Source organism: Numida meleagris, chromosome 2, assembly GCF_002078875.1.
Source record: "Numida meleagris isolate 19003 breed g44 Domestic line chromosome 2, NumMel1.0, whole genome shotgun sequence".
NCBI classification, from domain to species: domain Eukaryota; kingdom Metazoa; phylum Chordata; class Aves; order Galliformes; family Numididae; genus Numida; species Numida meleagris.
Window position 1 is genome coordinate 48,123,726 of NC_034410.1, and position 26,325 is coordinate 48,150,050.

The following is a 26,325-nucleotide window of genomic DNA, read 5'->3' on the forward strand; positions in this document are numbered from 1 at the left end:
TCAAAAAAAAAAAAAAAAAAAAGCCTCTTTCCTGTTCAGCCTAAATGCTAAGTAGCACCAACCATTCCTTTTCCCCAAGTCAGCAGACTTGTATCTGTTACCACTCCTGCTTGAACTTTTCCAAGCCAAAATGGTGTTGTTTGCTTACTCCAACTCTGCATCCTCTGCAGTAAATTGAAATTAAATTATCCCTCTACTTAGAATGTGTGGCAAAGTCTTGGTACGCAGTCTAACATAGTGTGAGCATCCTTTCATAATCACCTTGCACACGGTGTCCTCAGTTACAAAGAGCTCCTTGTATACAATACACAGTCACGTAATTCCCTACTCCTGGCACAGGGGCAGCTGGATCCCCCAAAACAGGAGCTTCAGAAGCCATCCATTTGAGCAGAAAACCGTTTAAAACAGGAGATGCCTGAAGGCAGGGTATGGCCCTGGCTGCCTTCCATTTGAGTCACGACTCAGGCGGCGGAGGCCTGGCGGTGCCAGTGACACAGGGAGACAGAGCAGCAGCGGCTGCCTCAGCCCAGCCTGCCAGGAGCCTGCCAGAGAAAGCCCTGGAACAGGGAGGGCTTGGAAGCGCTACCAACAGCTGCGGCATTAGCAGAGCTGCTGCTCTCCCCACATATAAAACAAAAGCGCTCAGGCCACTGTTGATGCGTATCTGAGAGGAGCAAAGACCTGCCAGGTAGAAACACTGCACAGAATGAGCTGAAGGAGAAAAGGACTTGGGGCAGCGCAGCTGAGCAGGGCACCTGCTGCAGATCTGGGAGCTGCTGCGTGGTGGGGTTGGGGGGAAGAAGTCACAGACCAGGGCAGCAGTTTGAGGTGCAGCAGCTCATCTTGGACAGAGCAGCTTTGTGCAAGCAGTTACAGGAGAGCAGGACAATGCATATTATAAACATGCCAGCCATGCTGGGACAAAGCAGGCTTGCAGGCACCCCTAGCACACAGCCTCAGGCTCTAAGGGAATGCTGCAGTATTTCCAGGGAAGCTCAGCAGGCAATTTCTTTAACAGTCTGTATGTTGGGTTTAAGCAGCTGTAGGATTTACAGTACCAGAGCTAAGAGGAGGGGCCAGGGGCAGTTTTTGGTATTTCTTAGTTTGAGTGACTTTTTTTTTTTTTTTTAAAGTGATCGTGCTGAATCTTTTGTCAGAGCTGCCGAGTAGAAGTCCAAAAGGCAAAGGCCTTCCAAAAAGCACTGAGGTGTTTGGATGCACCGCTTACTCAGCCAGTCTCCATCTGCTAGGGGCTGACTAGCAGGCCCTGCTCTGAGTTTACACTGGGACAAATTTTTCCATTGACAGGCAGGTTACCTTTGGAATGCAGATAACAGTACAACCTGGAGTGTGTGAAAGGCAGCTGATACTGCGGCTCTGCAGCACAGATGAGTCAGCAACATACACACGTTGCCGGCACAGGGTCCTTCTGGCACCAGGTGTAATATTCCCCTGGCAACCTTAGTGCAGAGCAGTGGGCAGTGCTGGTCTCTTGGTGTCCTGCTCCTGAGGCAGGGCTGTCCCACATTCTTGTCCAGCATGCCTCAGGATTTCATATGAACGCATTGATCCCTCCCCCACATCTTTTCCTCAACCTCATCCACCCCCACAGGAAGCAAGCCGTCACTCCTCTGGGATCATCCAACCCAGCCACAACAGAAAATAAGGCCATAGGGAAAAGCATTAGGCAGTATCTTTAAAAGCAATTATCTCAACAGATCTCCAACAACATCTTAGTTCGAGTCACTCAAATTAGCATGCAGCCTGCTAGCGCCTGGGCAGTAGCTGTAGCACCTGATAATTTGGGGGAAGCACCTGGTGGCTTTCAGTTCCCTATGTGGGCACTGGAAACTCTGCCCCAGCAGAGGATTCTGGATCCAGCAATCATCTTCTAAGCACAATGTGAGCAGATGGACAGTGAATTGTTGTTCACCAAATATTCAGTCCACAGACTCGTGACAATCACTAAAAAGGATGTTTACCCTTCTGCAAGCAGGCGGTAAGTTAGGCTCTCCAGCAAACTTCCTTCTATCGTGAGGTCATACTGGTCTCAGATACTGTGTTAGGGCACTGAGCCTGCTCAGCTCTTTGCTGGCACATCAGAACAACTAAGATTTGTTGATGCAACAAACACAGCCACCTGGTGGAACCCATTTCCTGGGAAAAGGGTGTCTGCAAGTCAGAGAATTTACTTTTGAAATGACACATGCACAGCTTTCCAGAAAAAAAAAAAACAGTTGCTTACATGAACACCCTAAACCAGGAAGTCTGCTTTTAAAATCCTAAGTTCTGCTGATTATTAATCTCCTTTCATCATTTAATGACCTGCCACTAGCTCTAACTTACTTACACGGTAATTAAGAGAAAGCATAAGATGCATTTTTAAATACAGTTCACATTTTCAAAACCCCATTGTTCTGTCCCTGTTTGTTGAGTGGCAGTAAGAGCTGTCAGCTACCTCTCCAAAAACAAGAACAAGCAACACACCACGTTTTCTGCAAACAGCACAGCAGCTACAGGTTAAAACTATCCTCCAGCAAGTCTGCTATTCACTGTATGTCTTCCTAAACCAGATTTCTGGCAACAACATTTCACAGCCCTGAGCGTATACTTCATTTGTTAATCTGAAGGAAAGTATGCATATATATATATATATATGTATGTATGTATGTATGTATACACACATACACGCACACATTTCCTAAATTTCCCATAACCAAAAACCTAATTCTAAAGTTTACAGCAAGGAGTAAGCAGCAACATTAGGTAAAACATTTTTTTTCCTTCTACTCACAATATCTCTTCTGTTTGTAGCAGATGTCCAAGGTCAAGTGTTTGGGATCCTTACCTAGCTAGAAATGTTGCCCCCACCTGACTGGGTGTTGCAGACAGCTCAGATGTCCTCATACCGTCAAATACAAATAGTCCTGAGCTGAGCCCAAGACTTACAACCAGTGCTACCTGAAGATGCCATTTTTCTTTAGTCTTAAGGGAAAATCTGAACGCTTATTCACACCAAAAAAATGCAACATTTGAGTTCAACAATTGCAAAACTCTGATTCAGTTTCTGAATATACTTAAAACATGTAGAGCTATACAGCAGGAAGTATCTGTCCCATGAAGGCCAAAAAAATATTTACAAAATACCTGAATTTTTCTGGTGGGTATGCACTTGTGTTTCTTTCCGTCTCCACTAGGTGTGTTACAATCCAGTAGGTATTTACCAACCTTGACTGCAGACAGCCCCTCTCATCAAGGAGCTGTGATACGAGCCAGCTGCTCTGCTCTGGAAATAGCACCTGGCACTTCCATTAAGGGAACCACAGCAGCCTTGCTTTGGGAGAGCCTCTCATTAACTAAACAAGGCTGTTTTCATCCAGTTACTGGTGGCATTTAAAGGGTTGTTATCTATTTTTCCAGAACAAGTTACCTTAGTGAGGTACATAAGAAAGTATCTTAGATATATTACATAAGAAAGAGAAAGCTCTGAGGAGACCTTACAGTGGCCTTCCAGTACCTGAAGGGGGCCTACAGGAAAGCTGGGGAGGGACTTTTTATATGGGTGTGTAGCAACAGGACAAGGGGAAATGGTTTTAAACTGGAAGAGGATAGATTTAGACTAGATATTAGGAAGAAATTCTTTACTGTGAGTGTGGTGAGACCACTGGAACAGGTTGCCCAGCGAGGTTGTGAATGACCCCTCCCTGGAAGCATTCAAGGCCAGGCTGGATGGAGCTCTGAGCAACCTGGTCTAGAGGGAGGTGTCCTTGCCTATAGCTCCTCACAGACCTCTCAAGATCTGGAAATGCAGTTTCTTTTCTCTGCAGAAAAGAAAAAAAAAAAAAAAAAACAACAACAACCAGGACTCACATTTGCGCCTCCATGGCAAGGACAGGACATGGCCTGGTGGCCCTCTTGGGACTCTGTGAGCCCCAGAGGCTGAGAGGGCAGCATGGAGGGACCAGGAAAGGCTCCCAGCTGGAGCCCCTTTGCCTTCGGAGGGCCTCTGCACACTGCAAGGAGCGCAGGGTGGAGGCATTCAGCTTCAGCACAACCACGTCGTCACAAAGATGGTCCTGAGCTTGCCTTTAAGGTTGGAACCTAGAGCTGCTAACAGAAAGGAAAGCAACACACGGGGTTTACGTAAATCATCAAAAACTCCAGATTTTATGCAGTTTAACTTAATGCGGTCCTACCTTATGTGGCCTTTGTCTAGGCAAGTAAATACATAGCGTAGATATAATTATTTTGCGGTATTTTTGCCTACTTATTCTCTGCTTTATCCCTGAAGCTGCATTCTCCTTTCTGAAATGGCAGCCCCCAGACTTGGCGGGTGAGGTGCGGGGAGGGGGTGTTAACAGCAGCTTCCTCTTGGCTGAAACCATCATTTGGATAAGTTACAAACCATGCTTGTGAAGGCCTAAGAAACAGTGAAACGAGAAGTTCACTCCTCAGATGTACCCTAGCCCTGGGCAGTGAAGTCAGACCTCTTACACCATCACAGACGTGTGCTTCTGAAAAAAAACAACACAGCAGTCTGAGGGATTGTCAGCGGACTGCAGCGCTGCTCTTTGTACTCAGCCTAACCCACAGGACAGCTCTGTCCTCCTGGTTTTCCAGGAACTCTTCACATCACCCCAGGGAGGTGACTGGAAGGATCCTCCATGCAGAAAGCCCCAGTAACTAAGATTTTTCTCAGATTTTCCATCCTCAGAACACGTGTCTTTTTGAGGTACGTATGTGAAGAGATTACGGGGTTATTTCCACATTTTGGGGACTTGCTTCCAGCTCCCCACATTAGCTCCATAAATGTGCAGAAGCAATGCATCTGAACAACAGCAGCAAGTGAGCAATCTACTTACGACTAAAATGAAGGGGAAAACTTTGTGCAACACTGTTCTGATAAATCTATTTTTCCAAGATGTTGACGCTTCTGAGGAGCCCGCTCAGGTAAAAAACGTTTGCATTTCCATCGCCATCTACTGATAGCCACAGAGTTTATAGCCGACGTGTACCTGACACTGGCCCCAAAACAGACCAGGCTCCCAGCATTTTACTTGCAGTACATGCAGTTCTGGAGCTACAGAAGTGAAAACATCAAACTTCAGCTGCAAAGCACAGTGGGTTTGCTTTCACTACCCTGAGGAATTAAACACTGCTCCTTCTGTATGTAATCCAGCTTCATCAGATGAGAGACGTAGAGTCCCCAGCTTAGAGAAACATTTCCTGCACAATGGTCCCAAGTGACGGCAGTATGGAGTGGTTAACATTGGGAACTCCCTGCAAGGCCAAAGAACTGATTCAGCTTCACTTCTGTGAGGTACACAACAAAAACATTTTATTGTGGTTTTGACTGCTTTGAATCAAGTATCTTAATTGAAAATATTTTTCCCTGAGATTAATAGTAACACTGAACTTGTAAGACTGCTGTGTGCACAGGAAGAGTGCTGCATGGAGGGTATTTGCTCCTACTACATCCCCACCCATCAAAAAACCAAGAAGAAAATGTAATTAATCAACATTTTATTTAACAAAAAGATCAATAATCCAACAGTCAATTATATCAAATGCCAAAAATAGTTCACTGCTTTTTCTATAACAACTGTATTAAAAACCAATACAAAATGTTTTTGCCCAATTGAAATACCAGTTTCCAAAGAGCATCTCAGGGAGCTTACAACCCACATGTACAGATGAAGAAAAGCAAGAAACTAGACACAAAGCATATAATGAAACACAACTCCCTTTCTACGTGTCTTTGACAGTGTTGCACTATACCTATTTGTGCTCTTTACATGTAATGTACTGAGGGGGGAAAACATACAGCTTTCCAGAAAACACGGCTATTTAGTGTATTTTTATATTAAAGAGCCATAGCTACATTTAGAGCTTTCACGGGTGATTGTATTAAGAGTTCATGATCTAAACAGCACTCCCAGGACTCATCTGGTACTGAGGGATACGCCAGAACATTTGCAGGTGTAAACAGCGGGGTCTGTTCCTTGATTTTGTCACTGTCTTTTTGTTTGTTCGCCAGGCCAGGCTGCTCTGCTGCATGAGCTCCACATAGCTTCTTAGCCTAACAATTCCCAAAATAGGAGGCAGAAGCCCAACACAGAATCAATTGTATCCAGTATTCATAACACCATTTGGACCCTGTAATACTAATATTTAAAGTCTAACGAAACTATAAATAAGGTTGCCACTATAAATGTTTGGGAATCACCCCCTAAAACATTGAACACTGTTTTAACAGGCCAGCAAGAACAGTCAAAGTTATTAAATATAACAGAGGGTGGCAAACTCATTTCATGAAGTAATAACCAACCCCACACATGGATACAATTCTAGGCCTGTTCAATTCACAGCTTAGGAAATGTTGCAGTGGCATGGTAATCATTTACGTGTTCTGCAATTTGCAAATGAAGAGCTCCCACTGGGAAATATTCCTCTGAGTTTGTTCCGTTACTGGAGAGAGTGCTCACCCCTTCTGAAAGGAAACAGGATCAACTGCCGACAATTTTTAGTTATTTTCATGGGGAATATTTTCTGGTTTGTTTTCCTGCAGAAATATTTCAGATACTGAATGTTTCTTAAAATTCTTTTAAAAGCACTCTGTAAGTATCTCCTCATCACCCATCCAAGTAACTTTGTATTGATCCACGATGACTTCTAATGTCTAACATGAAAACAGACCGCACACTTCACGATGCCATGTTTGGCAGTACACTCTGTATCAGGCTACACATCCCCTCCTAAGGCACTTAAGACTGCTTTTTATTTTTACATACACCTAACAATTCCAACTGAAAATCTCTTCCTGTTTCAACAGTCTGCCCAGCACACATGCATGGGCACACACAGGCTGAGCACTAACCTTACAGAAACATGTTTGCTTAAACCCCTCCCAACACACGCCTCCTAAGAGTAGGCCAGCTCGGTACCCTTCGTTCCTTTTAGCTTTACAGTTCATCATGTCCCTCTTTGGCCTCTTGGTCTTTCAGCTTGAATTCTTCGGCAGTAACTTTACCATTTCCATCCCGGTCCTGATTGGTGAACATATTTTTGACAATCTTCTCAAAATCAAAACCAGGCGCTAGTTTTCCTTTGCCAGAATCAACTTGAGCTTGAATGTACTCTGAAAACTGTGTGAGAAAGGAGGCGAAAACAGCTCATTTAGAACAAACATTTAGAACTGATGAGGTAAATCTTACAATTTGAACTACACTAATTAGGACAGACACATGAGATTAAACTGCGCTATGTGGAGCTCAAAAGTTGTTTCTCATAATTTTTTTTTTTCCAGAACTTAGGAAAGATGAGTTGAACTAAAAGAGTGACTTAGGAACAGTTCTGTATGGAGAGAGGCTGTCTAATTCTGCATGCTGACGCAAGAAGTTTGTATCGTAAAACAAGCCTCCACCTGCAGCTTAAAAGAGTTAAGAGAAAACTCAGAAGCAAACCTCCCAGAGATGTATATAATCAGAAGTGGTGTGGCAAAGAGAAGGAACTTTCCATTAGGGCACTCAGCGGCATTCTCACACTGCAGATTTGAAGAGCAAAGTGAGGGGAAGGACTTGTTCACCACATGGCAAACCATTCACCTATGGACGTTCCAGAAGTGATTAGACCCTTCCTGGATGCATTACTGCGAGCTCATCTTTGTCTCAAGATTTCACCAAAAACCTCCAACGAGCAGGCACTGTGAAGGCTGATACAGCGAAGGATCACTGAATACACCTCTTACCTCTCTGCCTCTTACCCCTGTTCCCTACAGATCTGATGCTGACCACGTGAGACAACAGTAGTACACAGTCTTAAGTAGCACGGCCGTTCCTGGTTGTTGTTTTTTTTCACTTCCCTCTCTAGAGATAAATAACTGTATTTTAACAGACACACTGGCTTCCTGTTAACTTGAAAACATTCATGATGTGAAAAAAGACAAAGTGAAGCAAAGAAAGACCCCATTCTTCGATATCTGAGCACCTCGGTGATGGCAGCAGGAGAAAACCACTGGAAGTATTTTCACTGCCTTAGCTTACCTCTTCCAAAAGAACCTCTCCGTCATGATTCTGGTCTATTTCTTCAAAAAGATTGGGAGAGACTTCACCATTCCATACAAACATGTATCCTTCGGGTAAGCCAGACACCAGCTCCAGCAGTTCAATGTCAAAAACTAACACAGCACTACCAGGCACTTCTCCTTCTGTCACAACAAATTGCAAAGAGAGGTATTTGTCCTCACTTACACTGAAGAGTATATTTGCTTTTAATCTGTAATTATATTTTTCTTCTGGCTAAAATGGCTTCTTTTCTACTGTGATCCCCAAGGCCTGGGATTCCAAGCCCACCAAACCTTCCTGCTCCCTTCAGCAGAGGTGAGCGTAACATAAAGGAAGAATTCAGAATAAAATTGTCTCCGCGCTTTTTAAATTAAAAAGTAAAAATTGTGGGAATTGATTTATCTCACCAGTACACTGTGTATCAGGGTGTTACTAACATACTCACATGCATACTCATACATACTACAGTGTTGCTGTAATAGCTAGGTACGCTACCTTAATTAAACCACAGAAGGAGTTTAATTTATCCTTGAAAGAGTGTAACAGAGGTCATCTCTAACTTTCCTCCAGCAGCAACAAGAACAAGCTCTTCAGATTTGTGGGCATATATCAAAATACTGACAATCACGTGATGTTTCAAACCATGGATATCAAACACAATTAGTATGATGCCAAATACCTTCCACTGGTATATTCATAATGGGGTTTTAACATAGCAGATTTTTTTTTCCATTTTATAATGCATTTTTCAATTTATTATATATAACCACATAATTTTATAGAAGAGTACAAAATGTCACATATTACTCGTATTTCTTCATAATTCTCATGGAAACCAGGTACAAGTAAAAAAGCCTCTATCACTTATCACAAATTAATTCTCCATTAGGTCTGACATTTGGTGCCTGACAGTTTTTATAAAATACAAACTGTTCTTGGGGTATCCAAAGAGCATAGCTACTTAATCAACTGTTTCCATATTAATCCAAAGCTTTGTGCTCTTGGGAATCCCCTGGTAAGACTCCTTTCCCTCAGTTCTTTAACTGTCGAAGTTCTTGTCACTTCTACATTGTTCTAATTATTGCTGTCCCTGTCATTAAAAATTGATAAGCCCCAATCCTCTAAAACATGGATTTTCCAAGGTGCCTTAAATGTTTTATTGCTGGGGTTTCAACAGTGGTCATAAATTGTTGCAGATTTTACATTCAGATTATGTGGTTTCTGAATTTTGAGTTTTCTAATACATCAGTGCTGAACTTCAGTTCTCTTTTGTACATAACATAGCGAGTACCTATTCCCTATCAGTGAGAACAGTGTTTACATCCCTCTGCAACACCAGAGTGCCTGGAGCTTTCCATTTTGACAAAGCAACGTTACTGGAGCATGTGTTACCTTTTGTACTGGGATACTCTCTACACTGGCCACAGCAATAACATGGTTTAAATGCAACACAGACAGTATGTTCCTTTCAATAGGGAATGGGGGCACTGTCTAAAATAATGAAATGAAAAACCTCTAAAAAATCATGTTCAAGCAGCTAAGAGATACTCACCTGATATCCTAAAGCATAGCTAGCAACAAACCCTGCATAGGTGTTCCAGAGATCCTAAGTGGACGTGCAATAGCTTTCACTTACTTACCCACTCCATCTTCTCCATAACCAAGATGAGGTGGTATAACAACTGTCCGTCGCTCTCCGACACACATATCTTGAAGGCCCATGTCCATCCCTATCACCACCTGTCCAGATCCCAGAACTATATTGTAGGTCTTGCCAAGACTGTGTCTGGAACAAGGGGAGAAGGAAAAGAACAAAAAAAATTGACATACTATAAAGAATTTCTATCATTCAGAACTACCACGTAAGTAGCAGTTTCTAGTTAGTGTTCTGTCATTGCCGAGAGCTAATTTCATGCCCAACGCTCTGTTCTACCAAGCAGTTACCTGAAGTTCTTCTCAAGGTACCAAGATACAGCCAGCATCACACAGAAGTGTCCCAGCTGTTGATAAGTCATCTGGTATTAAAATTCTAGGTTTCTTGAATTAAACCCAATTAGAATGATTAATCCTGCCAATTAAACCCCCAAAGCAGTGTATCTCTAAACAAGAGGTTCTGCCTCTCAAGTATTTTCAACTAATGATGTTGGCTTTTTTAGCAGATCTAAAAACTGCAGGCGTACGTTTGTCCCAGAACTACAAACCTCTGAGGACTGGGATACATTCACGTGGATCGGCCATTCCGTTAATATTAATCATTCACCGTAACAAGTAAATTATCAAGGCAGCTGAAACGTAGAAGAGTACTACTGCTGTTTAACCTTATCATTTTTTGAATCACATTTTGTTGCTGGTAGCTCATTCCTAAAATTAGAAATTCTCAAGAGATAACCCAGAAGATAAGCATATATTGTAACTCTAAAAGAAGAGCGTGCTGTGTTAAGACTTATTACATGGTATACACCACATCAGCAGGATCCTTTCTTCTGTCAGTCTCCTGTTTTTGGTTAATCGGCTTGACTTTACCACTGCAGGACACGTTTGTACACCAGAGTGTTATTTGCAAAGAAAACCATTCAGTGGACAGCAGGCCCATCTTAAAATTAGAATCGTAAGATTTGCAGACTTCGATGCTCTATGAACTGCTTCGAATAAGACAGTCTCAACACCCCTTGGCTCCTGACACAAAATGAGAACTGTGCATTTCTGCCACATAAAAGGTGTTTTGTATACACAGTGTTACTTGCATGCATACCTGACTACAGCATAACATCACATGCTTCAACGTAAGCCAGCTTTTCAGCTCTGAAAGCTATTGTGGGGACTGAAAACTATGCATCGCTTCCTATATTAATTATAACCTGTTTAAAAATAGCTTTTTCCAACTTCCCTTCCAAAAATAAAATATCACTTAGATGACTAATGCTATCCAAAAGACAGCAGAAATAAGCTAGCAAAAGTATTGAAGCTGCAGCAAACAGTGCTGTGGGCTTACTTTAGTTGTATATGAGAGACTGGAGCAGTCTCTGCTATCCTCATAAACCTACTGTCAACAGGAAGGAGGAAGAGGAACATTACAATCACAGCAATGACCTGACGATAATTTCTCCATGCTGACACTTATTGCAACAGTACAGCTGCAATAAGGAAAACCAGCACCCATGTGTGGTACAGGCATGACGATGACTATTTACTGTACAACGCCCTCAAGCTAGCTTTAACAGGACCACACCGAGTGCCTCTACAAGACCTCTCAGGAGCACTGAACACACACAGAGTGCAAATTCTACCCATGAAACTGAACACATGGACAGTTCGTTCACACAGAGCCCTGTGCCATTCCGGTATGACGGGCCCAGATTCCTGAATTTGCCACGTGAACAGTCTGCCATGCAGACAACTCGTTTCATCACTCTGCCTGTAGTGTTTATGTTCTTTTCCAACACATTCATTCCTACATCCTCTTTGTTCCTGGTTCTCTCACTATGAGAGACTGCTTTAGGCAGGCAGACATAAAAATACAATCTTTGTAATAGCTTTCCAGGCTACTTACTCTGCCTTCACCTCTGCCAGGGCCATTTTCTTTAATGGATAATATACTTACGTCGAGACTAGCAGAGTGCCATCCAGGAGCGAAGCATTGTAGTGATACTTCAGGTAATCTCCCTTCTTACTCAGCAGGCTGCAGTTGGAAGGTTTGTAGTTAACAGTAATGCTGACCGAATCAGAGGGGTTGTGGAAGTCAGCCACATGGATGTCAAAGACCAGCACCGCAGACCCAGGAATCTTTCCTAGAGGAGAAGCAAATTAGGCAAGTATGAAAAGAAATGGTACCCAAAAAGTTATATGATTACCAGGTACTGCACCCAGTAGGAATATTAATTCCCTCTACGTCCACTACTGAGTCATTTTGCTCTTCACCTTCAGAATTAAAGGATTACATCTCCTCTACAAGCAACAGATGCAAGTTTCATCCAATGTAGGAAAGAGCACCAGTAGAAAAGCACTGAATTTGCACTCTGTTACACAATGAAGGAAAAAATACCCATTATTCAGAATTGGAAAACCACTCAGAAATGAAGCAATAAGCATGTATTTCCTGTGACCACCCTAAATGAGACTAATTTTTGTTTCATGTATCACATCATTATCAATCACCAGAATTCTCATAGGATTTCTCATGCTTCAAGGAATGCCACTGTGTCTTAAAGGTAATATTTTCCTAATATGTCCTGATAGCAAGCAACTTCTTCCTCCCCTTCCCAGGATAATGTGTAATTGCATTACCAGTAATGCCAGGTGCATCCAGAGCCAACAATGAGTTTTGTTGGCAAGGAGCCTAATTCCCAAATCAACAGCCCAGAATTTGTGTTCACAGAAGAGAGGCTTTTCTTCTAAGTCAGTTTTTCCAAATATCAACCCCGGAGGTACCTTTTAAAATACCAGCCACAAAACTTTGGTTGGCTAGAAGGGTTTTCATATTCAGCCTCTCACAGCAATCCTTTTAGTACTAGTACGTCTTCCCAAAGGAATTTTAATTGTATGTTATACATACACAGATACTTTGCTGTTACATGCATCCACCGTTTACAGAGGCGGCTTAGGAGTCCACAAAACCTGTGGCTGTGGAAGGAATGGGGAAGAAAACTTAACACAGTTACTTCCTTTAGCACACAGCACTTGTTAAGACACACAGGAAGGTATCTGACTCTGCAGAGCTGCAGAGTTCCTGGCATCCAAATACCAGTCTGTCTGAAACACTGATTATCCAAATGATTTCAGGTCACCAAGTACCAATCTGCCTGAAACACTAATTATCCAAATGATTTCAGGTCAGCAATTACATGAGAGATTGTCCTGCATTCCTATTGTCCTGCCTATTGGGTAATTAAAATAATTTTGCATGTTCTGGGTGTTATCCTGTCAGTTGCGTGCCCACAAATTAACAAACTAATTTATAAGCCTTTTGAACACCAAAAAGTTGGAATAAAATACTTTATATATCTTAACTACATACAACTGCACTGAACAGCAAAGGAAACACCACGAATTAAGGAAGTCTTGAATGAAAAGTCAATCTCACCTCTTCCTTCTTCTCCATATCCAAGATGAGGAGGGATTATTATTCTTCTCCTTTCACCAGTGCATACACCTAGCAAACCTTCATCCATCCCAGCAATCACATAACCCTTCCCCACGTAGGTGTCATATGTACGATTTCGCGAGTAGCTGTGGATAAGTATTTGCTTTTTAGCAGTGGCACGTGCTCAAGAGAGTACAGAATCTTGCAATCTTGCAACATAGTTCTTAAACCAGTTAGGTCAAACATGTGGTCAATAACCATCACCAGAGAGACACAATGCAATCATCACGAATGCAGGTGTGGTAGTAGGCATGTTACTGAGTACTCGGGCTGTAACGCTGAAGGTCCTTCCTCATACGCTTGCTATTGGTTCACCTACTTTACTTGAACCCGTGTCATAAGAAGGAGAGGCTGTCCTTCTTTGTTTTCATAACAAAGTGTACAACAACTCCGTGTATGGCCTTTCGGAAGAGAGTGGCCAGAGCGGGATATTCAATATGATTGGCCAGGGGCCTGCATGAGCTTCTGGAACAGTCTAGTAAAAGATAAGATATACTATATAGTTTTGTAGCTTTTAACAATAAACGCCATTTTGCCGCTCATCATATTGATGTGTAAATGCGACGAGGTGACTGGGGACAGAAAGTAGTCCTTGCGGGCAGGGTGACAAGTTACGAACGGAATATCAGATGTGGTGGTCTTCACTACAGCAGGCTGTCAAGTTTCATGAGTCAATGATGCATGTCTGTCATTTATTAGCCAATACTGGGACCCTTGTTTGCAAATGCATCCCTACTATATACTGAAAAAAACCTCACCTATGTCTGTACTTTATTACAACATGACATCTGTTGAGTTTAAGTTGCAGAAAAAGACCAAAGTTTTCTCCTTTAAATTTTCCCCTGCCCTCACCCTATTTTCCTAAGTGCTTAGCAAGATATATTTTAGGTTCATTTCTGTGAGACACCTATCTCATTTTGCAACCACAGCTATGCTGTTGAACTGCTACAGGCAGGAGATGGAATAAATAACTTCTCCTGGGATGCGCAGCATTAAAATGAGTCATGACAACAAAACAGTATCAACACTATCCCTCCCTTCTTAACTATCCCAATCACTTCAACGTTGGTTTAAGAATATGCTTCAGCACCTAGGGTGAGAGTGAAACAAGCCTACAACAACAGGTAATGTTTACTAGAAGGATGTGTCTGTCTTCTGCCTTACTTCACGGCATGTTACATGAAAGCACAACACAAAGCAAGGAAGGCAGAAAGGTTTTAATTCATCTTTATGAGGTAACTCTGGGACAGAAAGAGATCAGCAAAGAACCTTAGTCAATTCAGGGGCTTGTCTAACTGCTCTAAGGCCAGATAGCCCTGGCTGAGCTTGCCAGGTTCTGTTCTGCAGCTGAATATTGCAGAGAAGGAAATGAATGAAAAGATTATTAGAGATCTTGATTCCAGCCATTAGCTGTGCCTTTGGCATGCTCCCTATACTAGTGACTTTTTTTTTTCCTGGCCAACTCTAAGGCTTTCACTAACTACTGTTAGCTGCTCTATTTCTTCATAGGCTTGTTAGACACGGCCTTTCTTGTAAACTCTGCAGGAAGCCAGTATATGACACCTGAATAAAGATTATAACAATTATCAGCTCTTTAGAATGATATATAAGCAGCTATCTACAAAGCATTTATTACTAATTATTGACAAAAACCCTAGTAAAAATACTACCACTATTTTAAACAATTGTTTAATTACTACAGAAAAGAAAATACCCATTTACTTCTGAAAAAAAAAAAAAAAAAGAGACATTTTGGCCAGGTGCACTGTGGATAAGCTAGAAGCATGCAAGTTTTTGTAAGGTGTTCTGAAAGCTGGAGAAGGAAAGTAATGTACTGTTCATTAAAAGCAAAAAAAAATAATGTCTCAGTAAGTTACAAGGGTATTATTCATCATATCATTCTGTACAAAGTGTGAATCTACCCAGAGCACTTTGAATATTAAGTGACAGTGAACGTTCTTCCTTTATCACAGAAACCATGTTAATGAATTGTTCTTGAAAGGCAATGGCCTTCAAAATGTAGACAGCTTTCCAGTAGAGAATAAAGGCTTCAGAGCTTAACCTCCAACTAGCCACAAGATCACTGACCCCCAATTCTAAGGACATAAAAAATAAAACAGGAATCATATCTATTTTCTCTCCCTTCAGTAGCACTATCTACTTGGCATATAAACTCAATGGAGCAAAGATTACGCCAGCACGCATGTCTGAAGTATGCGGAGCTTCATCAGATGGATTGTGACCCCTAGATGGCGTCTTTGATACTGCCAAAATACAAAATAGCCCTCTGTCTTCCTATTTTGATAAGAGGTCTAAGAGTGTTTTTTTTTTAATACAAGAAGACTCCAACTCCATTCAGAATTTTCAAAAAGGAAGGAATAGCAATGAGTTCCACATAGGTATATTATGAAGAAGACAGACAAACCAAGTTAGAAACAAAATCTGTGGTGCTAAACAGTCTGGTTACCTGGAATCAAACAATGTGCCATCCAAAAGCGTGCCATTGTAATGGTATCGGATGAAGTCTCCTGTTTGGGTTCTTCGCTCACAAGATTCTGGCACAAGCTGGTTCTCAATAGTAATACCATCTTTAGGGTTATGGAGATCTAGCAAAACCACGTCAAACACAAGAGAAGCTTGGCCAGGGATCTCCTTACCTGAAAATGGCAGAGCAGAAAACTTCTAAGACAGAGCATATATTCTACAAGGAGCGTAAGCGTTCTTATTGAAGAAAAATACCACCAAATCAGGCACTTCCCCTCCCAAAATAAATCAGCATAGCCTGCTTCTAGTCAGTCATTCTACGTGTGAGTTTCTCGCTTAATTCTCCCATTCAATTATTTCCTTCTGTTCCGATAGTGACTGCACTGCATCACCAAAAACAAGGCTCTTCGGTAATGCTTACCTTATTCACTGTATGCCACCAACTCCAAACTGAGTTGCATGTTTTAAGCTACCACTATTTCCAACCTACTTTATGAAAGTGCCTAAAATATCCATTAGAATACAGATATGGTACATCTGCTCTTCCTCTCCTGTTAACACCAAAACAGGACACTGCAGAATGGAAGCTGACGATGGATAAACTGACTCCCTCAGGAAAAAAATACCTCTCCATCAACTCATACATTATAATGTGGATTGCTTTGTCTGAGAATTGGAGAGTCCAAGACCTTGTCAAAATTTTATAACACAGCCTGTGTATCTCTGCAGATAACAAAACTTTGTACAATTAATGGTAATGAAGTCACAGAAGGGATGTGAAATGTTCCATATCATCAACACATCCTTAACATTAGAGCAGAGAAAGAAGCTAAGCAAGGAAGAGTTCCAAACTATATCTGCCACATTTAACTTGGGAACCTCTATGTGTGACCTGAGGGCTGCATACAGTCTCACTCAAGAACTAATAAATCTTGTAGTTATTACTGAGGTGTTAGTTGCAAAAAAGGAACAAACCTGGAACTAAATTATATAAAGTTTTCTGCTCTCTGTGGCAGTCACTGGAAGATTTACGCCGTCACTTGACTTCTACTTTTTGGAGCCATTATTAACTACAAGTGCTATTCTCTACATGAAATTAGATTCCAGTATGTAAAGATTACGATTTGTACCAACAATATGTCAACTAAGCAACACACTGCTTCTGTTAAAAAAAATAAAATGGATCTTACACTCAGTTACATGCCATACATAACACTTTTTTATCCTCTCTTCCCACCACTTTGTTCCCTTTGTCTGAAATCAGTAGTTATGTTGACCATGAATTTAAAATACATGATGCTCAAGTTTTAGTATATAGATGGCTTGGATTAAAAAAAAGGAACAACTTTTACCATCTCCTTCTTCTCCATATGCGAGGAAAGGTGGTATTGTGATAATGCGCTTCTCCCCTACGCACATTCCCAAGAGACCCTGATCCATTCCAGGAATCAGCCATCCAATTCCCACATACGTATCGTAAGTTCTCATTCGATTATGGCTATAAATACAAAACAAGCAAACAAACAAAAAACAACAAACAATTCAGAGCCACAGGCAGGAACAATACCAACTCCCAGTAGCCAAACACTGAGTATGATATATGTCAAAATTCGCTGCTCGTTATTAACATTGCTTGTTAATCTACCACGGTTTTGCTGCTGAGCATTTTCTAGAATGCTTAGCTATCTCAGAAACCTAGAAGAGGTTTTGAAAACTTACTTACAAATATAATGGCAGCTGTTACTAAAGCATCATTTTCCACAGGACTTTAATGAAGGACATATGCTGCAAATTTAAAATCTCAATATAGAAGTGTTAATAGCTCAATTTCTTTTAGACCTGTGTCTGCTTAACTTATAAAGCTTGTATGTAACATGAATAGCTGTGCTGCAGTGGTGATAAAACTACTAGCTGACTGCAGCAGACAGTAATACAGATACAGGCTGCTAATACCCATGTAGAAATTATACAGCTATTTTATTGGTCTGAGTCAGTACTGCTGAGCCACAATCCCTGAATAAATTATTTTTTTATGATGCTAGCTTTAATTTTGTGTGGAAACTGCCTGTGTTTCTGGTCCAACAGCACTAACTGCTATACCAGTACAGCAGGAGAAGAAGATGGTTTCACGTGACTGATTCAGACGCCTGCTAAAATACACAAGCACATGCAACCCAGCTGCACACCTGGAATCAAAGAGAGTCCCATCTAAAAAGGTCCCATTGTAATGGTATCGTACAAAGTCGGACACCTGGACCCTCCGAGTGCACTTCTCAGGTTTGAAGTAAGTCTCAACCTGCACTTCATCTTCAGAATTCCAAAGATCTATCAGAAGCACATCAAAATGGAGCACAGCATTGGGGGGTATCACACCAGCTGCAAAAGCAGAACAACACAATGGAGTTTATTTCCCGTTTTCTAAAGGGCAGCAATGTAAAGGGAATCAATCTGCACATTCCCTAAATAATCCATGCTGCACAACTTCTTCATTTGAGGGTTTGTATCCCTCTGTTCCTTAATACTTCTGCAGGTGCATAAGGGGAGGAGAATGTGACAGCATGAATTGCTAACAAATACATCCATCAGTCCAAATGACGTTGATCTAGCACTTGTTATCCCTGTGCATCTGCAAGCAAAGCTGCTTTTGTCACTGACAAGACCTGGTGCAGACTGGCAATGGCGAAACACAGAAAGCATTTAACAAAACAGTAGATACAAATAAATAGCTATCTCTAGCTAGCATGGCTAGCAGCCTGAAGGTCCTCTGCAGTCCCAGCTTGTCCTTCAGCACACTGTACTTACACACGCCTTCGCTCCCGTAGGCAAGCTTGGGGGGGATTTTCACGAAGCGCCGCTCATTCACGCACATGCCAACCAGGGCCTTGTCCATCCCGGCAATAAGCTGCCCTTTTCCCACAAACACATTAAACGTGGATCCCCTGTCATAGCTGCAAAGGGAAAAGCGGGGAAAAAGGTTAGTGGTTCGTTTACCAACACTTCTGCTCTTTTTTGAGAGGTTATCTGCACCTAGTCCCCCTTTTGCCTGTTAGCCCAAGTTTATTGAGAGGCAGCTGCTAACGGAGCAGTCGATTCCAGGTGTTTCTGAAACTCCAGCCCATGCTTTCCTCTGTTGGCTGCTCCCTGCCCACCTGACGCACATCCTAAAGCTGTGCCATGGACACTGCAGGCACACAAAACCCACGCCTACAAATGATTAATTTACACACTGACGATAAGAGCAGCACTGGAAAATTAAGGACAAAAGAGCAAATTAAATGCTGCTGCAGGATGTGAAGGGATGGCTGCTCTCACAATAGGATCTTATCATATCAACACTGGTACTCGACATTAAAAAACACTACACAAGACTGACAAGCTTTGCAACATGAGACATCATGCTTGGAGGCTGCTAGAGCAGAGGAAAGGGAAGAAGGTGCCTTTGAATCCCAGCTGTGAGGTTTGCCCATTAGTTAACTATTTTCTCCTCCACACACCCAGCTCTCATTTCACTCAGACTTGAATAAATAGCAAAAACTAGAGCTGTGCCTTGAACAGCCAAGTTGGCCAGATCGAAAATCAATCTATCTGATTAAGAGATCTTCCACTGCAAGAAGACACAAACATTCGAAAGGTGAAAGAAATTGTTCCGAAATGTTGAAGAAAGCCCTTCCCACAGCGCTGAAAGCAGAGTGTTAGCACAGCATAGCACCAACACCAGTTTTGTCAGTCCTGCTGCCACCCCAAGCCCCCACACCACCCCATACTGCTGGACCTGAGTTACTGCCACTGCTTTCAAAGGAAAGTATAAACTTGTGTCAGGAAGTGTTCAAAAGCATTACGCCTATTTCTAAGTTTTCAGTGCTTCCACTTTCTCAAATTCCTTTTACAATTTAAAGGACTTTTTTTTTTTTTTTCGGATAGAAAGGAACACGGAAAAGAATAAGGCCTCTCTGCTGCTGCAACACTGGTGAGCAGCCAGCACTGCGATATTGCGGGGGAAATGATGCCAAACCCTCCTTGGAGGATGCGCGCATCACTCGCACAATAGACAGAGCTCCCTCAACAGACCTAGGTCCTAGTAGCCCCTCAGATGTTTTACTGGGAGCTCTCTGCTTCCTGGCAAACACTTCCCTGAAAACAGAGAGCCCTCTATAGGCAGCACTCACTTTCTGTTGCACAGATATTCTCGCTCACCCGCAAGGATGGAAAGTATTTAAATAAGCTCCCAATAAAGTGTGGCATTGCGTCTGGGACGAACTTAAAACCAGAAAGTTTTTGGTTGTTTTTCTGTGGGTTTTTCTTTTATTATTTTTGCCAAAAATAAACCTGCAATTAAGAAACCATTGGTGTTGAGCAGGAGCTGAACAAAGTAGGGAGTAGAGCGTGCAGCTCTGCAGAACTGACCTGGCAGATCCCTTACAGCTGAGCAATATTGGTTTCTATCAGCAGAACTCACACTACCAGCAGATGCACAGACAAGTAAATCCAAGCTTAAAAACTCAAATCACTTTGTGGCTGTGGAAATAAAAATGTTAACACTGGCAGGAAACAAGATCAAATAAAGAGGCGTATTAGTAAATTATGTGAAACAGCTGTCACTGGAAGAGCTGGGAGTAGCGTGCTTGCAAGAGGAGCAGCACTACTGCTTGGGAGCATCTGCACAGAACAGGAAGCTTAAGGCCCATGGACATTTTCAATAGCTGAAGAAGAATCAGAATAAATCTTCCCTTACTTCAACACCTGAGGGACTTAGATGAGGCTGCCACCGTCACCAGCAAGCAGCATGGCCATTTAGAGGGCCCGAGGGGACAGACAAAGCACAGCTCAGTCCCACCCCACACAATTCACACCCACACCACCAGGAACGTGGAATGAAGCCCGGCCAACACCTCCGTGCTCCACAAAGCGCACACTTGGCCGTGGGGCCCAGGTACACAGCGCAGTGCAGAGCTCTGCGGGCACAGCTCAGCACACGAGTGGGTAGACCAAGGATGTCCGTGGATACAGCAGGAACACATCTCTGAACATGTGGCTGCTTCCCAAAGTGCCACGCATTTTCAAGTGAGCGTGGAGCACAATGCCCTCGTGCAGAGCCATCCTGCACTGCACTGGGAGCCCACCAGGACCACACTCTGCGGGACAATGATTTCCCTGGGGAATGGGGAAGATTATCGAGATTACAGAGAAGAAAAGAAGCGTCAAGTGGTATCAGTGTCCCTCTCGGCCTCCTGATCCCACTGTTTAGGCTCCCTGATCCCAACACAACAGGAGGCAGGCGGCAAGGCGTTTCGCTGGAGATAGTTCACGTTGACTCAAGGATAACATACACAAACATTTCGGAGCAAGCACTGCTCTTGTGTTTCTGTCAACAATGATTCTGAAAGCTATGCATTCCGGTAGGGCTGAGCCTCAAAAAGACGGAGGAAAGGCGCGGGAGGAAGCAGGCAGGAAATCTCTAGGCTCTGTGACGGGACACTGCTGCCCACCAGGACATCCTGACGGCGCCGGAGCCCCTGGGGCAGAAGGGCGAACGCGGCGGAGCGCTCCAATCGCCCCAAAGTCGACCCGACCGCCGCAGCAGCACCCGCTCAGCAGACCGCAGCCCTCCGGCCTTCCTTCCCCCGGCACAGACACCGTCTGTGCGCGCCGCTCCACGCCGGACACCCACCCGACGAGCACGACGGGCGGCGGGGTCAGGCCCCGACCTCCTCCCCGCGCGCCCCCCAGGCGGCCCCCGGCCTCCATCCCGCCCCCGGGGCCGCACGCCGACCTGGAGTCGAAGCGGGTGCCGTCGGGGAAGGAGCCGAGGTAGTGGTAGCGCACGAAGTCACCGCGCCGCACGGCCCGCGGGCAGCGCTCGGGCACGAAGCGGCGCTCGACGTGGACGTCGGCGCCGTCCCAGGGCGGCTCGGCGGCGGGCACCGGCGGCGCCTGGCAGGCCGCCCAGCTCACCAGCAGCGCCGGCAGCAGCAGCAGCGCCCCGCAGCCCGCGCCCCGCCGCGGCACGGCCGCCGGCCCCGCCATGGAGGGCGGCGAGGGGGCAGAGGCGCGCACGGCGGCGGCGAGGGAAGGCTGCCTGCCGCGCCCGCCCCGCTCCGCTCCTCCTCCCGCCGCGGCAGAACTTGCAAACGTGGATGCGGCGCCTCCGGCCCCTTTCCCCCACAATGCTCCCACCCGGGGCGGGGGAGGAGCGGGCGGGGCGCGGCCCCGCTTTGGGGACGGGGGGTGCGGCGCGGTGCCCCCGGCGCGACGTGGCGCTGCCCGGGGCCGTCCAGCCCCGCCCCGCTGCGCTCTGTCACGGCGGGGAGAGGGGACCGCGGCCTGGCCTCGCCTGGAACCGCTACCGGGCGCAACGCGGGGTCCGCGTTACCTGGAACGGTGCGGATTCGGAATCGCCGCCCGGGTGTTCCCTCCTGCATAAGACCTCCAAAGGTGCAGGTATTCGCAACACCCTGCCAGCTGAACCTTGCGAATGACACAGAAAAATGACCTCACAAGCACCAAGCGGGATGCCAGGGCCCAAAAGAAATGGACGTTCAAGTCACCTGAGCATCCATTTTCCCTATCTCTCTGTCCTGCAAGCAGGGATAAGAGAGAACCCACGTTTCTCCTCTGTTACCCTAACCAGTCTCAGTGGAAAAGCTAAGCACCCAGACCTAGCCCCAAACAAGTCAAGTAACTTTCTTTTTCTTTTGAAAAAAGCATGAACATTGTGGCAGCAGTTTCCCAGTCAAAAGAGATGCCTCGCCCTTCTGGGGTCACTGGTTGGAAATGGATGTGCACAGAAGAATGTCATTTGTTTAAAAAACATCTCTGATAAGATGCTGTTGCTGATAAATGATGAAGCAAGCACCACTCGTGTGTGGGTGGAGCACTTGGAGAAGAAGCTTCCGAAATAGAATCATAGAATGATAGAATGGCTTGGGTTGGAAGGGACCATAAAGACCATCCATTTCCAGTCCCTTGCCATGAGCAGTGCTGCCACGCACCAGTTCAGGCCACCCAGCATCCCATCCAGCCTGGCCTCGAATGCCGCCAGAGACGGGGCATCCACAGCCTCTCCAGGCAGCCTGTGATGGTGCCTCACCACCCTCTAAGAATTTCTTCCTAACATCCAACTTAAATCTCCCCTCTTTTAGTTTAAGGACATTTCCTCTTGTCCTATCGCTATTAGACTGCATAAAAAGTCAGTCTCCCCCTCCTGTTTATAAGCTCCTTTCAAGTACTAGAAGGCTACAATGAGGTCTCCCCAGAGCCTTCTCTTTTCCAAGCTGGGAGCCCAGTTCCCTCAGCCTGTCTTCATAGGGGAGATGCTCCAGCCCTCTGATCATCTTTGTGGCCCTCCTCTGGACCAGTTCCAACAGGTCCACACCCCTCCTGTACTGGAGGCCCCAGGCTTGGACACAGTACTTCAGACTACCTTACTAGGGCAGAGAGAGTAGAGGAGGACAATCACCTCCCTTGCCCTGCTGTAGCAGCAAATGCCTAAGCACCTCTTCTGGGAGGGTCCATGGTCCAGGCTGTGTGCATCTGACACAAAGCTGTCTGAGAGCACCCACAGGGATGAGGCCAAATCAAATGTTTTTAAAGTGTTTTCAAAAGTCTGTTAACATATTGCTAAGAAATGGCCTTGCAAGGTGACCTAAGTGAGCAGCTATTTCAAGGTAACCAAGCTGTGGTTACAATCACATCCTCATCCCAATGACAATCATGCTGCATGTTCACTCTCTACAACTCCCTGAAAGGACCTGGGGGTCAGCCTCTTCTCCCAGGTAATTAGAAATAGCACAAGAGGTGATGGCCTTAAGTTGTGTGGGAAAGGTTCAGTTTGGATATTAGGAAAAATTTCTGCTCTTAGAAAGAGCAATCAAGCTTTGAAACAGGCTGCCCAGGGAAGCGGTGGAGTCACTGTCCCTGGAAGTGCTCAATAACCGTGTAGATGTGACACTGAGGGACACAGTGTGCATGGTGGGGATGGGCTGATGGTTGGACTAGATGATCTTAGAGGTCTGTTCCAACCTTAATAATTCTGTGTTCCAATGATTCTAAATCAGCCCTGTGAAACACTCTTTGAACAGGCTGCTTAGATTATCTGGCAACTGCTGAGGTGTGAATGGCCTGTGTTGATGTTGGGCTGTATGGGCACGCTTTATTTTCTTAAGAACTCACAATTCACCACTTAAGCATGTTGACACAACCAACATGAAGATAAGGCTTACATTTGCCAATTCTTTTTGGCAACAAGTGACACATTAATTATGCCTGTTTATTTAAGTTCTATGAACTTAAAAACAATTCCTTGGACTCAATTTATACTCAGTTTTGTTCTCGTTACTCATCACCTGTGTCAACAACAGTTCTCCATCTCTGATGTTGCTACCGCTGCCTCAGGACAGCTATATGTTACACCAGTGCATATTGATCTTGGCCATCCTGTTGTGTTCTCAGAGATCCAGGTAGGGCTCAGCCAGGTAGATGTGGTTGTTTTCTGTCCTCCTTCTTTATCTAGGTAGGGTAGCACAAAGGCAGCAAACACCAAAGGTACTGGGTATTTTTCTCAGAATTCTTTTTTTTTAGCAGCTCACTTCTTTTTCAAAGCATACACAGAAAGGGAAGACCTATTTGTACATCAGTTAGTTTGAGCAGTAACCCAGCTTCCCTGCAGGCATTCTGAGGGACACAGAGCATTATCAGATCACCTGTCCTGCAGCCAGCTCAAAGCACAGCGCTGACTAATGCAGGGTGAGCAGGGGATAAGCACAGGCATGTCTGAAACTCCTGCTCATTCCTACAGCAGGGATTATCCTTCCCAGATCTAAAAACAAGGTGCAGCTAAGGTCTATTCTCTCTCTTTAAAAACTTATCTTTCAGGAATCTTGCAGGCATGAGATGAGGATTAAGCTGTTGGGATTCATGCCTTTGCACACTGTCTCCCTTTGTAGGATGCTGTGTGCCTCATGTCATGTTCTAGGGGCTGCAGTTCTTCTAGCTCTGGGCTTTGCTATATCAAGTTAAAATATAATGCAAGGATCCGAAGCTGTTCCCTGAGCCTCTTTAAGGGCAAGGAAGTAACAGTGCCAACTCTGATTCTCTACTTGTGTATCGCAGCAGTATTGCTGTTTGAGCTCATCCAATAGCTCAAGTACCAAGAAGTTAGATAAGAAAATTCCTTCCCGCTCGGGTGGTACAAATCAGGTCTCAGGAGCACTGAGGAAAGCTGAGGAGCATGCTGATAAATCATTTCACAGAAAGAATAATTTATGGGAACATGGGAAAAGGAAATTAAGTCTCAGCATGAGTCTGAGGTAGGCAAGATGCTGCCCGTGTGTAACCTGAGATCCCCCTCTGTTCCCTGGAATGTGCTTGAAGCTGAGCATGAGACAGATGTGAGATGCTGGGCCTAGTGAAAATTAAAACATCTTCAACACATTCATTCACAAAAATACAGGAGGGGATGAGACTAGTGAAATGTTCTGCTGTGTAGCCTTTGGGCTTAACCAGTTCTTAACCACTGACTGTTAAATTACCCATCACAGAGCTGAGATTGCAGGCCTGAAGATTTAGTCTCTAGTTGCCTGAAGTATATGTTGTGATTTGACCTGGAGGTTTTCTAAAAAGGTAGCATACAGAGAGAAAAGTATAGAGTGAATTTACGATGTTTTCTAAATGATCAAATATAGAACAAGAAAAACAGAGATAGTTCTTTTTTTTCTTTGAAAGAGTATGTCAAATGCTGGAGCTTGCAGATATCTTTAAATCACGGTAGGCAAATTTAGAGCTCAGATACTCGAAGTACAAAACTGAGAGCAATGGGAAACACAGCTTGAACTGGTATCAAATCCAGTTTAAAAAATGTCTCTGCTTGTAACTAATGGGTATTACTAAGAAAGACCACAGTGTAATGCTGGTTTGGGCTGTATAATCTGCAGGGAGATTACGTGAATTATTTTTCTTTTCTGCAGGTTTCCACAACTATTCTTCTCAGTATGTACTCATTAAGTACTTCTTAAGAAGCTGTTCAGAGAATAGCCTCCAGCTACAACAAATATGAAAGAACCATAGTGCCCTGCCCACTGAGCTGAATTTCAAGTAAGGAAACCAAAAACCCCAATTGTAGCTCAGTGATAATTTCTCTTTCCAAATATCTGCAAAGATTGTGAAGGTTTCCAGATACTATGAAGCAACCACAAAGGCACAATGTATTAATAATGATCTGAAACTTTCAGTATGGCCAACGTGTGTCTATAAAACATTCCTAATAAACACTGGTTTTAGTAAACATTTTGAACAATTACTGTTTGATTTTATGATCAGTTCAGAAGACCTGGAGTCAGAAATAGCTCTTTGTATAAAAAAATTTCATTTAAGTTCTATCAGTTACACATAAGTTAACAGCATGTTACTGCCAGTAGCGTGACCTGTAAGGGACAGACAAGACCCCAAATGCCTTCGGTGCAGGCACACGGGCTTCCTCCTTGCTGGGCCATGACAAACATTGTGACACAAGGCTCCTTACTCACCTGGGAGCCATGCTGGATTGCCCTGCCACCTCCACAGGCTATCTGACAGGCAAATTTTCTATCAACCTATTCTCTACTGCTAAAGTGGCAGCAGTTTGGCAGTAAGCACATCAGTGCT

General features: G+C 44.1%; 1 protein-coding gene across 2 annotated transcripts in view; it reads right to left on the minus strand.

Moving 5' to 3' along the window:
- The window catches only part of FKBP9 (FK506 binding protein 9), a 28,135-nt gene continuing 7,316 nt past the window's right edge, over positions 5,507 to 26,325 (minus strand). The window contains exons 1-10 of one of the 2 annotated variants that reach the window (XM_021386847.1): positions 21,458 to 21,726; positions 18,490 to 18,635; positions 17,874 to 18,063; positions 17,040 to 17,185; positions 15,671 to 15,860; positions 13,144 to 13,289; positions 11,665 to 11,851; positions 9,704 to 9,849; positions 8,043 to 8,206; positions 5,507 to 7,145 (exon numbers count right to left, since the gene is read on the minus strand). In XM_021386847.1, the coding sequence (XP_021242522.1) occupies positions 6,963 to 7,145; positions 8,043 to 8,206; positions 9,704 to 9,849; positions 11,665 to 11,851; positions 13,144 to 13,289; positions 15,671 to 15,860; positions 17,040 to 17,185; positions 17,874 to 18,063; positions 18,490 to 18,635; positions 21,458 to 21,711 (1,752 nt within the window). In that variant the 5' untranslated portion in view covers positions 21,712 to 21,726 and the 3' untranslated portion in view covers positions 5,507 to 6,962. Of the gene's footprint in view, positions 7,146 to 8,042; positions 8,207 to 9,703; positions 9,850 to 11,664; positions 11,852 to 13,143; positions 13,290 to 15,670; positions 15,861 to 17,039; positions 17,186 to 17,873; positions 18,064 to 18,489; positions 18,636 to 21,457; positions 21,727 to 26,325 lie in introns of those variants that run through there. The other variant, XM_021386848.1, reaches the window with a different exon arrangement.